Genomic DNA, 16,136 nt, shown 5'->3' on the forward strand with positions numbered 1-16,136 from the left:
CATATACATTGTATATAGGGGCGGGATACACATCATATACATTGTATATAGGGGCTGTGTGCGGGATACACATCATATACGTTGTATATAGGGGCGGGATACACATCATATACGTTGTATATAGGGGCGGGATACACATCATATACGTTGTATATAGGGGCTGCGTGCCGGATACACATCATATACGTTGTATATAGGGGCTGCGTGCCGGATACACATCATATACGTTGTATATAGGGGCTGCGTGCCGGATACACATCACATACGTTGTATATAGGGGCTGCGTGCCGGATACACATCATATACGTTGTATATAGGGGCGGGATACACATCATATACGTTGTATATAGGGGCTGTGTGCGGGATACACATCATATACGTTGTATATAGGGGCTGTGTGCGGGATACACATCATATACGTTGTATATAGGGGCGGGATACACATCATATACGTTGTATATAGGGGCGGGATACACATCATATACGTTGTATATAGGGGCGGGATACACATCATATACGTTGTATATAGGGGCTGCGTGCGGGATACACATCATATACGTTGTATATAGGGGCTGTGTGCGGGATACACATCATATACGTTGTATATAGGGGCGGGATACACATCATATACGTTGTATATAGGGGCGGGATACACATCATATACATTGTATATAGGGGCGGGATACACATCATATACATTGTATATAGGGGCGGGATACACATCATATACATTGTATATAGGTGCTGCGTGCGGGATACACATCATATACGTTGTATATAGGGGCTGTGTGCGGGATACACATCATATACGTTGTATATAGGGGCTGTGTGCGGGATACACATCATATACATTGTATATAGGGGCTGTGTGCGGGATACACATCATATACGTTGTATATAGGGGCTGTGTGCGGGATACACATCATATACGTTGTATATAGGGGCTGTGTGCGGGATACACATCATATACGTTGTATATAGGTGCGGGATACACATCATATACGTTGTATATAGGTGCGGGATACACATCATATACGTTGTATATAGGGGCTGCGTGCGGGATACACATCATATACGTTGTATATAGGGGCTGCGTGCCGGATACACATCACATACGTTGTATATAGGGGCTGCGTGCGGGATACACATCATATACGTTGTATATAGGGGCGGGATACACATCATATACGTTGTATATAGGGGCTGCGTGCCGGATACACATCATATACGTTGTATATAGGGGCGGGATACACATCATATACGTTGTATATAGGGGCGGGATACACATCATATACATTGTATATAGGTGGGGGGTGACATGGGGAGGATACATTGTATATAGGTGGGGGGTGACATGGGGAGGATACATTGTATATAGGTGGGGGGTGACATGGGGAGGATACATTGTATATAGGTGGGGGGTGACATGGGGAGGATACATTGTATATAGGTGGGGGGTGACATGGGGAGGATGCATTGTATATAGGTGGGGGGTGACATGGGGAGGATACATTGTATATAGGTGGGGGGTGACAGGGGGAGGATACATTGTATATAGGTGGGGGGTGACATGGGGAGGATACATTGTATATAGGTGGGGGGTGACATGGGGAGGATACATTGTATATAGGTGGGGGGTGACATGGGGAGGATACATTGTATATAGGTGCGGGGTGACATGGGGAGGATACATTGTATATAGGTGGGGGGTGACATGGGGAGGATACATTGTATATAGGTGGGGGGTGACATGGGGAGGATGCATTGTATATAGGTGGGGGGTGACATGGGGAGGATGCATTGTATATAGGTGGGGGGTGACATGGGGAGGATGCATTGTATATAGGTGGGGGGTGACATGGGGAGGATACATTGTATATAGGTGGGGGGTGACATGGGGAGGATACATTGTATATAGGTGGGGGGTGACATGGGGAGGATGCATTGTATATAGGTGGGGGGTGACATGGGGAGGATACATTGTATATAGGTGGGGGGTGACATGGGGAGGATACATTGTATATAGGTGGGGGGTGACATGGGGAGGATACATTGTATATAGGTGGGGGGTGACATGGGGAGGATACATTGTATATAGGTGGGGGGTGACATGGGGAGGATACATTGTATATAGGTGGGGGGTGACATGGGGAGGATACATTGTATACACAATGAGGCTCAGATACTAAAGTCATTGAGAATCTTCAGTCAGGTGGAGATGCAGATTCCTCTTTATGGTTCCTCCCCCCATGATTAGCGGTTGGCGGGGAATATTCAATCATTGTGAAGTAGTTTGGTATATCAGCCCCCAGGTGTAGGAAGTGTATGATGTGTGGTGTATGATGTGTGGTGTGTACAGTCGGCGGTCGCTGTGCGGTGTGTCATACAAGGTGTTGGGTTGTCAGCCTGCCATGGTCATCCTTGCTCGTGTGTGTCATCTCCAGCTGTATCTCCGTGTAATGATCTGTATCCCATTATTTGGTGTTGGACTGTGTGATCTGCGTTCTACATACGATCTGCATTCTACATACGATCTGCATTCTACATACATTCCACATATGATCTGCGTTCTACATACATTCCACATACGATCTGCGTTCTACATACGATCTGCGTTCTACATACGATCTGCATTCTACATACATTCCACATATGATCTGCGTTCTACATACATTCTATGTACACACATGATGCTGGTGGTGGGGTCGCTGTGCTGATGTTTCCATCGGAGGAGCAGTCCTCTCAGTGATGGACATGTGTCTGTAGGGTAGAACCATCACCAGCTGTGGTGGAATCTGGAAACATTGATGTCTTTGGGATCCCAGCCACCTCCTAGCTTGGCCAATCACAGCACATTACATAACGTGTGCTCAACCCATACATGTCAATGTCATCATCAGTCTAGCAGTTGTTCATAGGTTGTTCAATTCATTCTCTGCCCGCTTTCTGTTTCAGATCCTTCTCTGCCGGCTCTCTGGGGCGGCTCCTTCTCTGCCGGCTCTCTGGGGCGGCTCCTTCTCTGCCGGCTCTCTGGGGCGGCTCCTTCTCTGCCGGCTCTCTGGGGCGGCTCCTTCTCTGCCGGCTCTCTGGGGCGGCTCCTTCTCTGCCGGCTCTCTGGGGCGGCTCCTTCTCTGCCGGCTCTCTGGGGCGGCTCCTTCTCTGCCGGCTCTCTGGGGCGGCTCCTTCTCTGCCGGCTCTCTGGGGCGGCTCCTTCTCTGCCGGCTCTCTGGGGCGGCTCCTTCTCTGCCGGCTCTCTGGGGCGGCTCCTTCTCTGCCGGCTCTCTGGGGCGGCTCCTTCTCTGCCGGCTCTCTGGGGCGGATCCTTCCCAATTTTTCTTTATTAAAAGTCTTGCAATCAATAAACAGAATATATATAAATAATAATATACATATTTATGCAAAAAAGAAAATAAATCTACTACAATCAGCTGTCCGACAAAAGATGGTTCTATAGCAAAAAGCAAATCTCTCAGAAATGGATGTCATTACCGGGGAAATAAATTGTACTACAACTCCCATCACTACACCAGACATCAAACCTGATAGGTCCAGAAACAGTCCCGCCCCCATTATACATGAAGTCCTCCTTCAATGTGAAGATCTTAACCAACAAAAACTAAGGAAGTGAAAAGAACAACATAAAAAAAGAGCCCCTCCCCCAGAGGTGGACAGTCCACCAAAGGCAGGTCTGATATTCCTCCACCTCCTTATCCAGACCGCCCGAGGCTCCCTGCCCTTCAAGACCCCGAATCTTCCCAACCTCCCCCAGAATATGGTGCACCACCACCTCTACAGGGAGGACTTTCTTCCGCGGGGTAATCTGACATTGTGTATTCCATGTGAAGTAACAAACTAAACCAACTAAAAAAAATTGTATCCAAATCAAAGTCCCAGCGAGCCGGGAATGCCCCGTACACCCACTCCGCATAACCCACGTGATAGACTCCACTGGCCTCTGCTGATGTGTGGCCTGGACACAAGTCTGTCCCCCACTGACCCCCAATGTAAGGGACATTCTTCCCACTGACCCCCAATGTAAGGGACATTCTTCCCACTGACCCCCAATGTAAGGGACATTCTTCCCACTGACCCCCAATGTAAGGGACATTCTTCCCACTGACCCCCAATGTAAGGGACATTCTTCCCACTGACCCCCAATGTAAGGGACATTCTTCCCACTGACCACCAATGTAAGGGACATTCTTCCCACTGACCCCCAATGTAAGGGACATTCTTCCTACTGATCACCAATGTAAGGGACATTCTTCCCACTGACCCCCCAATGTAAGGGACATTCTTCCCACTGACCCCCCAATGTAAGGGACATTCTTCCCACTGACCCCCAATGTAAGGGACATTCTTCCCACTGACCCCCAATGTAAGGGACATTCTTCCCACTGACCACCAATGTAAGGAGCATTCTTCCCACTGACCCCCAATGTAAGGGACGTTCTTCCCACTGACCCCCAATGTAAGGGACGTTCTTCCCACTGATCACCAATGTAAGGGACATTCTTCCCACTGACCACCAATGTAAGGGACATTCTTCCCACTGACCACCAATGTAAGGGACATTCTTCCCACTGACCCCCAATGTAAGGGACATTCTTCCCACTGACCACCAATGTAAGGAGCATTCTTCCCACTGACCCCCAATGTAAGGGACATTCTTCCCACTGACCCCCAATGTAAGGAGCATTCTTCCCACTGACCCCCAATGTAAGGGACGTTCTTCCCACTGATCACCAATGTAAGGGACGTTCTTCCCACTGACCCCCAATGTAAGGGACATTCTTCCCACTGACCCCCAATGTAAGGGACATTCTTCCCACTGACCCCCAATGTAAAGGACATTCTTCCCACTGACCCCCAATGTAAGGGGCATTCTATGAATATGCAGCCAATGGTGGAGTGTGGCCATGTAGGCAGGACGTGGCTGAGGGAGGATGCAGTAGTTCAGGCGCACTGAGATGCAACAATGGAGTAATTTATGGAAGAAGCCCCCTGTCCATGGTGGAGCGTACGCTGTGCACACTCCATGTCCTCCAGTTGGGTTACGTGGACTTGAATGTTGCAGAGCAGGATTTGCAGCACTTTCCTGCCAGGTGGGGTGGGCCGTGGCACCCATCAGTGGGCCTTACCCTGAGCAGCAGGGAGGAGGCAGATTGTGGGGCTGAGTGAGGAGGGGGAAGATGTAGGCTTAGAGGAGTCCCCAGACTCACATCTTCCTGATTACTGTCCTCGTGTGGGGGTGACCCCTGTATAAAGGGGGTCTCCGGAGTCATACGTGGCTTGTGTTGTGGATGGAGCCTTCCAATCTGCTGTAATCCCGGCACTCCGTCTTATGTCTCCTCCACCCGGGGCTTATCCCGCTGAGGAGAATTACACTGATGGCCTGTGACAAGCCCAGCTGCTCCCTGCGGCCGATGCTGCTCCCTGCGGCCGATGCTGCTCCCCGGGCTGTGTGCCCTCCGGCCTGGGAAAGGTTAAATCTCCTTCAGGTTTAGGTGGAGTGTAATGCTGAGATTAGAGAGATGGCGCCTCCTAACATCTTGCTGCGTCTATTATGGGGGCATTTTATGTACAACTGTGCCCCCCCCAGAGAGTGTCCCTTTATGGAATCCTGCCCTGAAGGAGTTCAGTGTCGGGTGGAGTTGCCCCTTCCCCTCTCGGTGTCCCTGAAGGAGTTCAGTGTCGGGTGGAGTCGCCCCTTCTCCTGTCCGTATCCCTGAAGGAGTTCAGTGTAGGGTGGAGTCGCCCCTTCTCCTGTCCGTATCCCTGAAGGAGTTCAGTGTAGGGTGGAGTTGCCCCTTCCCCTCTCCGTATCCCTGGAGGAGTTCAGTGTCGGGTGGAGTCGCCCCTTCCCCTCTCCGTATCCCTGGAGGAGTTCAGTGTAGGGTGGAGTCGCCCCTTCCCCTCTCCGTGTCCCTGGAGGAGTTCAGTGTAGGGTGGAGTCGCCCCTTCTCCTCTCCGTATCCCTGGAGGAGTTCAGTGTCGGGTGGAGTCGCCCCTTCCCCTCTCCGTGTCCCTGGAGGAGTTCAGTTTCAGATGGAGTCTCCCCTTCTCCTGTCCGTATCCCTGAAGGAGTTCAGTGTCGGGTGGAGTCGCCCCTTCCCCTCTCCGTGTCCCTGGAGGAGTTCAGTGTCGGGTGGAGTCTCCCCTTCTCCTCTCCGTATCCCTGGAGGAGTTCAGTTTCAGGTGGAGTTTCCCCTTCTCCTCTCCGTATCCCTGGAGGAGTTCAGTGTCGGGTGGAGTCGCCCCTTCCCCTCTCCGTGTCCCTGGAAGAGTTCAGTGTTGGGTGGAGTCGCCCCCCCCCCGTACTCCTACATCTGGTTCACCAATTGGGCACTAAGTGTCTTTCCATGTCCTCCCTCTGGGGGGGGGTTGCTCTTCACAGATGATGAGACACGAGAGGTCCTGAGTACATCGGATGAAAACCGTTTCTCGTGTCGTCCGCCACGTTCTGCTCCAACATTCACTACATGTGGGGTAATGGAGGTGTCTGCAGCGCGGTCACCTGAGGCCACCAATCAGGATCAACTTCTCATCAGTATCCAGCAGTCAGAACATTGGACGGAGACCGTGATTGGTTGTTGTGAGATGCTGAGTAGTTCTAGGGTCCTGTCTGGGGAAACCTACAAATACTGAGGAGGACCTGAACATTCCTGCCTGGGGTTGGCTCCTGGGTTGTAGAGGGGCTGTAGAGGCAATGGACCGTATCTCTCATTTCCTGGGGGTCCCACACTCAGTTCCCAGTGGAAGATTGTATCGTATCCCACCACAGGTACACTTACAGGTGAACTAAGTCTGGTCCTACTACCTGTCTGACTCACCTAACTGGTCCAACCCCGCACCCACCTCCTACTGCAGCCCCCCTACCGGCCTCTTCCGTGGGCTCAGACCCTGAGAGGGGCCATCAGCTCAGCTAACGGTCCAACCCCGCACCCACCTCCTACTGCAGCCCCCCTACTGGCCTCTTCCATGGGCTCAGACCCTGAGAGGTGCCATCAGCTCACCTAACTGGTCCAACCCCGCACCCACCTCCTACTGCAACCCCACTACCGGCCTCTTCCAGGGGCTCAGAGAGACCCTGAGAGGTGCCATCAGCTCAGCTAACTGGTCCAACCCCGCACCCACCTCCTACTGCAACCCCACTACCGGCCTCTTCCAGGGGCTCAGAGAGACCCTGAGAGGTGCCATCAGCTCAGCTAACTGGTCCAACCCCGCACCCACCTCTTACTGCAGCCCCACTACCGGCCTCTTCCATGGGCTCAGACCCTGAGAGGTGCCATCAGCTCACCTAACTGGTCCAACCCCGCACCCACCTCCTACTGCAGCCCCCCTACCAGCCTCTTCCATGGGCTCAGACCCTGAGAGGTGCCATCAGCTCACCTAACTGGTCCAACCCCGCACCCACCTCCTACTGCAGCCCCCCTACTGGCCTCTTCCATGGGCTCAGACCCTGAGAGGTGCCATCAGCTCACCTAACTGGTCCAACCCCGCACCCACCTCCTACTGCAACCCCACTACCGGCCTCTTCCAGGGGCTCAGAGAGACCCTGAGAGGTGCCATCAGCTCAGCTAACTGGTCCAACCCCGCACCCACCTCCTACTGCAACCCCACTACCAGCCTCTTCCAGGGGCTCAGAGAGACCCTGAGAGGTGCCATCAGCTCACCTAACTGGTCCAACCCCGCACCCACCTCCTACTGCAGCCCCACTACCGGCCTCTTCCGTGGGCTCAGACAGACCCTGAGAGGTGCCATCAGCTCAGCTAACTGGTCCAACCCCGCACCCACCTCTTACTGCAGCCCCCCTACCGGCCTCTTCCATGGGCTCAGACCCTGAGAGGTGCCATCAGCTCACCTAACTGGTCCAACCCCGCACCCACCTCCTACTGCAGCCCCCCCTACCGGCCTCTTCCATGGGCTCAGACCCTGAGAGGTGCCATCAGCTCACCTAACTGGTCCAACCCCGCACCCACCTCCTACTGCAGCCCCACTACCGGCCTCTTCCGTGGGCTCGGAGAGACCCTGAGAGGTGCCATCAGCTCAGCTAACTGGTCCAACCCCGCACCCACCTCCTACTGCAGCCCCACTACCAGCCTCTTCTGTGGGCTCAGAGAGACCCTGAGAGGTGCCATCAGCTCAGCTAACTGGTCCAACCCCGCACCCACCTCTTACTGCAGCCCCCCTACCGGCCTCTTCCATGGGCTCAGACCCTGAGAGGTGCCATCAGCTCACCTAACTGGTCCAACCCCGCACCCACCTCCTACTGCAGCCCCACTACCGGCCTCTTCCGTGGGCTCAGAGAGACCCTGAATGATGCCATTAGCCCATCTAACTAATCTGGCCCCATGCCCACCTCCTACTGCAACCCCACTACTGGCTTTTTCCATGGGCTTTGAGAAACCCCAACACCAAATACTGAATACCATCAGCTCACCTAAGTGGTTCATCCCAGCACCCGTCATTGACTAATCCCTACTACCGGCCTCCTCAGTGGGCAGGCCCCAACACCAAACACAAAGCACTCAGCACCCACCACTTACTGTAGAACTTCTATCAGCCTTATGCGTGGACTTGGAAAGCCCCCAACGTGACATAGTCAGAGATGCCGTCATCTCACCTAAACAGTCCAGCTCTGCATCCACCACCGACAGCAGCCATGATACCGGCTTCATCCATTGGCTTAGAGAAACCCCAACACCAAATACTTAGAGACACAGCCCACCCAACTGGTCCATCCCAGGATTCGACTCCTCATCTATGCTTACTCACATCAGCTCAGTGGAGCTCACCTATGTGGTCTGATCCAGCCCCTACCACTTACTGCAGCCATGATCGTGGCCTCATCTGCAGGATTAGAGAGAACCCAACACCAAATACTTAGAGATGCCATCAGCAAACCTAACAGGTTCAACCCAGCACCCACCTCCTACTGCAGTCATGATATCTGCTTCATCTACAGCCTGAGAGAGACACCAAATACTGAAAGATGCCATCAGCCCACCCAACTGGTCCAACCCAGCACCCACCACTTACTGCAGCCCCACTACTGGCCTTATCTGTGGGCAAATCCCCAACACCAAATACAAAGAGATGCCATCAGCTCACCCAACTGGTCCAACCCAGCACCCACCACTTACTGCAGCCCCACTACTGTCCTCATCTGTGGGCAAATCCCCAACACCAAATACAAAGAGATGCCATCAGCCCACCCAACTGGTCCAACCCAACACCCACCACTTACTGCAGCCCCACTACTGGCCTCATCTGTGGGCAAATCCCCAACACCAAATACAAAGACATGCCATCAGCCCACCCAACTGGTCCAACCCAGCACCCACCACTTACTGCAGCCCCACTACTGGCCTCATCTGTGGGCAAATCCCCAACACCAAATACAAAGAGATGCCATCAGCTCACCCAGCTGGTCCAACCCAGCACCCACCACTTACTGCAGCCCCACTACTGGCCTCATCTGTGGGCAAATCCCCAACACCAAATACAAAGAGATGCCATCAGCTCACCCAACTGGTCCAACCCAGCCCCCACCACTTACTGCAGCCCCACTACTGGCCTCATCTGTGGGCAGACCTCAACACCAAGCAAAAAGAGAGTCCTCAGCAAAATAATCTGACCCAGCATCTAACACTTAATGGAGAACCCCCACTGACTTAATCTGTGAGCTCAGAGGGCCCCTAACATTGAATGCTCCGTGACACCATCAGTTTACCTAACTCCAGCCAAACGCCTACCATTACTGCCATCGTGCTACCAGCCCCATCTGTGGAATTGGAGAGACGCCAACACCAAATACTCAGATACACCATCAGCCCACCCAACTGGTCCAAGCCAGCACCCCCACATACTGCAGCCTCAATACTGGCCTCATCTGTGGGCAAATCCCCAACACCAAATACAAAGGGATGCCATCAGCCCACCCAACTGGTCCAACCCAGCCCCCACCACTTACTGCAGCCCCACTACTGGCCTCATCTGTGGGCAAATCCCCAACACCATATACAAAGAGATGCCATCAGCCCACAATCGGTCTCTTTAGGGGCGTTTATTTTTCATACATCCTTACCTTTGTCTTCAACAGTTCAGTCTTCTCATGGGCTGTCATTGCGAGGTCCTTATAACGCACATTGGCGCATCTCAGAATGGACAACACATCTCGCCGACGTGAACCACAATGATGCGGCTAACCGTGTGCTTGTCATGGCGTGTGCTAATATGGATAGGTGTGACTTCTAGTAATCCCTTAGACCCATTCACCGGTATGCATTGATGGTGTTGGTGCGTCGGTTTGTGTTGTACGGTTTTCTATAGGCCCTCAGCACACCACCAAACAAATGTTCCTGACGTATTTATTGCCAGGTGTTTACTATTGTGTGCGTCATGGTGCGCCGAGGGTCAGGTGTGTGCGTCATGGTGCGCCGAGGGTCAGGTGTGTGCGTCATGGTGCGCCGAGGGTCAGGTGTGTGCGTCATGGTGCGCCGAGGGTCAGGTGTGTGCGTCATGGTGCGCCGAGGGTCAGGTGTGTGCGTCATGGTGCGCCGAGGGTCAGGTGTGTGCGTCATGGTGCGCCGAGGGTCAGGTGTGTGCGCCGGGGTGCGCCGAGGGTCAGGTGTGTGCGCCGAGGGTCAGGTGTGTGCGTCATGGCGCGCCGAGGGTCAGGTGTGTGCGTCATGGCGCGCCGAGGGTCAGGTGTGTGCGTCAGGGCGCGCCGAGGGTCAGGTGTGTGCGTCATGGCGCGCCGAGGGTCAGGTGTGTGCGTCGGGGATCAGGTGTGTGCGTTTGGTGCATCTATATGTATTGGGGTCCCACGAGCGATGAAGGAGCACACAACCCGTAGGACATACAATTGTTGCACCACGTGTGGAGTGAATGGGCCCTTCCGCTGTAAATTCCTGGATGTTTGGCCTCCTGCCATCCTCGCCAGCAAGGAGAGGGTTACACCACAACCAATGGCAGCACTTAATTTGGAGGATGAGGGAGAGCGGCAGAGGAACGCACATCACTGTCTGCGCTGTCACACGTCATCACCAAACCTGTCTAATATCAAGGAGGACAAAATGATCCAGAACATCAATCCACGAGCCCTGGGGCTCTAGCTTTTTCCCTGGACTAAGGTCCAGGGGCCCTCATGGTCACTCTTCAATGGTCAGAACTGTTGTTTTCAGTGGTGGGGGGAGACCTCTGGACTGTGCTCTTCACCTCTCTGCTGCACTGACATATCTAACGAGGGGAGTGAGACTCCCTTTTGGGCACAATTTGGAACTCAAGTGACTGCGTCACTGTACTGGAGTCGTTCTTCCATAACTGGAATATTCATTCTAGGTGGACAAACAGGACTCCATACACTGCAGTGAAGAAGGCAGCATTACCCACAGTGCTCTCTGGCATGCCATGGTGTGAGAACACTGAGCAGATATCAGTACCCCGCTCCACATGGCCCTTATATGGAAGAGCTGGCAGCAACACGACCAGGACCAAGACACAATGTGATCAATGAGCAGGCCATGGCATCTGGATCTCCCCGCAGACACAGCTGGGGCCATTTATTTGCTGCTACTGATTAATATCACAGCTGTGCTGCTACCTGAAATCCTGAGAACATTGCCTGTTATTGATGATCCCACCTGGAGAACATCCCCTGTTATTGATGATCCCACCTGGAGAACATCCCCTGTTATTGATGATCCCACCTGGAGAACATCCCCTGTTATTGATGATCCCACCTGGAGAACATCCCCTGTTATTGATGATCCCACCTGGAGAACATCGCCTGTTATTGATGATCCCACCTGGGGAACATCCCCTGTTATTGATGATCCCACCTGGGGAACATCCCCTGTTATTGATGATCCCACCTGGAGAACATCCCCTGCTATTGATGATCCCACCTGGAGAACATCGCCTGTTATTGATGATCCCACCTGGAGAACACCGCCTGTTATTGATGATCCCACCTGGAGAACATTGTCTGTTATTGATGGTCCCACCTGGAGAACATCGCCTGTTATTGATGATCCCACCTGGAGAACATCGCCTGTTATTGATGATCCCACCTGGAGAACATCCCCTGTTATTGATGATCCCACCTGGAGAACATCGCCTGTTATTGATGATCCCACCTGGAGAACATCGCCTGTTATTGATGATCCCACCTGGAGAACATCGCCTGTTATTGATGATCCCACCTGGAGAACATCGCCTGTTATTGATGATCCCACCTGGAGAACATCGCCTGTTATTGATGATCCCACCTAGGGAACATCCCCTGTTATTGATGATCCCACCTGGAGAACATCGCCTGTTATTGATGATCCCACCTGGAGAACATCCCCTGCTATTGATGATCCCACCTGGAGAACATCCCCTGTTATTGATGATCCCACCTGGAGAACATCGTCTGTTATTGATGATCCCACCTGGAGAACATCGTCTGTTATTGATGATCCCACCTGGAGAACATCGTCTGTTATTGATGATCCCACCTGGAGAACATCCCTTGTTATTGATGATCCCACCTGGAGAACATCCCCTGTTATTGATGATCCCACCTGGAGAACATCCCCTGTTATTGATGATCCCACCTGGAGAACACCGCCTGTTATTGATGATCCCACCTGGAGAACATCCCCTGTTATTGATGATACCACCTGGAGAACATCCCCTGTTATTGATGATCCCACCTGGAGAACATCCCCTGTTATTGATGATCCCACCTGGAGAACATCCCCTGTTATTGATGATCCCACCTGGAGAACATCCCCTGTTATTGATGATCCCACCTGGAGAACATCCCCTGTTATTGATGATCCCACCTGGAGAACATCCCCTGTTATTGATGATCCCACCTGGAGAACATCCCCTGTTATTGATGATCCCACCTGGAGAACATCCCCTGTTATTGATGATCCCACCTGGAGAACATCCCCTGTTATTGATGATCCCACCTGGAGAACATCCCCTGTTATTGATGATCCCACCTGGAGAACATCCCCTGTTATTGATGATCCCACCTGGAGAACATCCCCTGTTATTGATGATCCCACCTGGAGAACATCCCCTGTTATTGATGATCCCACCTGGAGAACATCCCCTGTTATTGATGATCCCACCTGGAGAACATTGCTTGTTATTGATGATCCCACCTGGAGAGCATTGCTTGTTATTGATGATCCCACCTGGGGAACATCCCCTGTTATTGATGATCCCACCTGGAGAACATCCCCTGTTATTGATGATCCCACCTGGAGAACATCGCCTGTTATTGATGATCCCACCTGGAGAACATCGCCTGTTATTGATGATCCCACCTGGAGAACATCGCCTGTCATTGATGATCCCACCTGGGGAACATCCCCTGTTGTTGATGATCCCACCTGGAGAACATCCCCTGTTGTTGATGATCCCACCTGGAGAACATCCCCTGTTGTTGATGATCCCACCTGGAGAACATCCCCTGTTGTTGATGATCCCACCTGGGGAACACCGCCTGTTGTTGATGATCCCACCTGGGGAACACCGCCTGTTGTTGATGATCCCACCTGGGGAACACCGCCTGTTGTTGATGATCCCACCTGGGGAACACCGCCTGTTGTTGATGATCCCACCTGGGGAACACCGCCTGTTGTTGATGATCCCACCTGGGGGACCTTGCCTGTTATTGATGATCCCACCTGGGGGACCTTGCCTGTTATTGATGATCCCACCTGGGGGACCTTGCCTGTTATTGATGATCCCACCTGGGGAACATCCCCTGTTATTGATGATCCCACCTGGGGAACCTCGCCTGTTATTGATGATCCCACCTGGGGAACACCGCCATGTTACAATGTATCCCCCCCCCCATGTTGTCATGTTACAATGTATCCCCCCTCCCCCCCATGTTGTCATGTTACAATGTATCCCCCCTCCCCCCCATGTTGTCATGTTACAATGTATCTATCAGGATTGGATGTGATGGACCGACACAAAGTGGCACATAATTGTGAAGTGGAAGGAAGATGAGAAATGGTTTCCAACATTTGTGACAATAAATCTGTGACAAGTGTGGTGAAATTTGTATTCGGCCCCCCGGAGTCCATACTTTGTAGGATACCCTTTGGCTGCCATTCCAGCTGCAAGTCTTTTTGGGGATGTCTCTTTGCACATCTAGAGAGGGACATTTCTGCCCGTTCTTCTTTGCAGAATCTCTCAGCTGTCAGATTGGATGAAGAGCGTCTGGGAACAGCAATTTTCAGGTCTAGCTACAGATTCTCCATTGGATTTGGGTCTGGACTGGGCCATTCTAACACATGAAGATGCTTGGATCGGAACCATTGCATTGTAGGTCTGGCTGGATGTTTCGGGTCGTTGTCCTGCTGGAAAGGGAACCTCCGCCCCGGTCTCAAGTCTTCTAACAGGTTTTCTTCTAAGATTGCCCTGTATTTGGCTCCATCCATCTTCCCATCAACTCCGACCAGCTTCCCTGTCCCTGCTGAAGAAAAGCATCCCCACCACATGATGCCACCGCCATGTTTCACGGTGGGGATGGTGTGTTCAGGGGGATGGGCAGTGTTAGTTTTCCCCCACACAGCATTTTGCTTTTAGGCCGTAAAGTCCCATGTTGGTCTCCTCTGACCAGAGCCCCTTCTTCCACACGTTTGCTGTCCCCCCCACATGGCTTCTCACCAACTGCAAACGGGACTTCTTATGGCTTTCCTCCAACAATGGCTTCTTCTTGTCACTCTTCCATAAAGGCAGATTTGTGGAGTGACGACTAATAGTTGTCCTGAGGACAGATTCTCCCACCTGAGCTGTGGATCTCTGCAGCTCCTCCACAGTTCCCATGAGCCTCTTGGCTGCTTCTCTGATGAATGTTCTCCTTGCCCGGCCGGTCAGTTTAGGTGGACGGCCACATCTTGGTAGGCTGGCAGTTGTGCCGTACTCCTCCCATGTTCGGATGATGGATTGAACACAGTGCTCCGCGAGATGGTCAAAGCTTGGGATATCATTTTATACCCTAACCCTGCTTTACACTTCTCCACAACTTTATCCCTAACCTGTCTGGTGTGTTCCTTGGCCTTCATGATGCTGATTGGTCACTAATGTTCTCTAACAAACCTCCTGAGGGGTTCACAGAACAGCTGGATTTATATTGAGATCACATGACACACAGGGGGACTCTATGTACTAATCAGGTGACTTCTGAAGGCAAATTGGTTCCACTAGATTGTAGTTGGGGGGATCAGAGTAAAGGGGCTGAATACAAATGCCGCCACACTTCTCACAGATTTATTGGTCACAAATGTTGGAAACCATTTCTCATTTCCTTCCACTTCACAATGATGGGCCACTTTGTGTCGGTCCATCACATCCAACCCCAGTATGGTTTTGGTTGTCACATAACAACATGGGGGGCATTTCAGGGGGGAGGGGGACTTTCTCAAGGCTATATATAATATATACACTCTGATTGTGTTCTCAATTAGCGGAGCCGCTCTGTGCCTCACCCCTCACCCCTCACTGGTATCTGCTAATAAGACGTTGAAGTGTCAGCTAGTCTTCTAATTAATGTGTGACCCCCAAGACGTCCGTCGTATTGTCGCCGTGTGCGGCACGCTCGCTGGTAATGACTTCACATGGAGCAGACATGGAGGGCTCATTCCAATTCTTCTTCATTCTAAATGGCAAACAATTAATCCCCCCCCCCCCCGACTGGCTCAGCCTGGATGTGAATTGCAGATGGCGTCTTGCCCTTTCGGAGGATTCCGCCCCCTCAGTGGCGCACCGCGGCCTGCGTTCTGCTCAGAAGTGGGTTAGGTGTGAAGGGAGTGTGAATTATACATCACCATCCACTCCAGTCCCTGCGCGCTGCGGGGGGACACGGGTTCAGCGCTCCGGCAAACCTGCTTTCTGTACTTTTTAATTTTTTACAACAAATTTTATTGAACTTTAATGGCGGCTGAATTTCCAGACGTTGCGCTCTGCGGAGGAGCGTTGGCGACCTTTCTTATGCCGGATTATTGCGCATCTAGCAGTCACGTCCCCTTTATTAAAATGACACAAAGTGCCGCACTCACAGCAGCCAATCACATTCTTCCACAGGTCTGCCATCCATAGATTCCCCTCACTGAATA

At 52.3% G+C, this 16,136-nt stretch overlaps 2 protein-coding genes across 3 annotated transcripts in view; both read left to right on the forward strand.

The window, feature by feature from the left end:
- The window catches only part of LOC149427544 (regulator of G protein signaling 9-like), a 38,309-nt gene that overhangs the window by 981 nt on the left and 21,192 nt on the right, over positions 1-16,136 (forward strand). The gene's annotated exons all lie outside the window — the stretch shown is intronic.
- LOC149427545 (uncharacterized) lies at positions 11,639-15,567 on the forward strand. Its single transcript, XM_089667916.1, has 3 exons — positions 11,639-12,119; positions 12,285-13,851; positions 15,489-15,567. The coding sequence occupies exons 1-3, from the start codon at positions 11,639-11,641 to the stop codon at positions 15,565-15,567; spliced, it is 2,127 nt and encodes a 708-aa protein (XP_089524042.1).

The sequence above is a fragment of the Staurois parvus genome, unplaced genomic scaffold (genome assembly GCF_062004578.1).
Source record: "Staurois parvus isolate SC_StPar_1 unplaced genomic scaffold, SC_StPar_1.0 ptg003665l, whole genome shotgun sequence".
NCBI lineage: Eukaryota > Metazoa > Chordata > Amphibia > Anura > Ranidae > Staurois > Staurois parvus.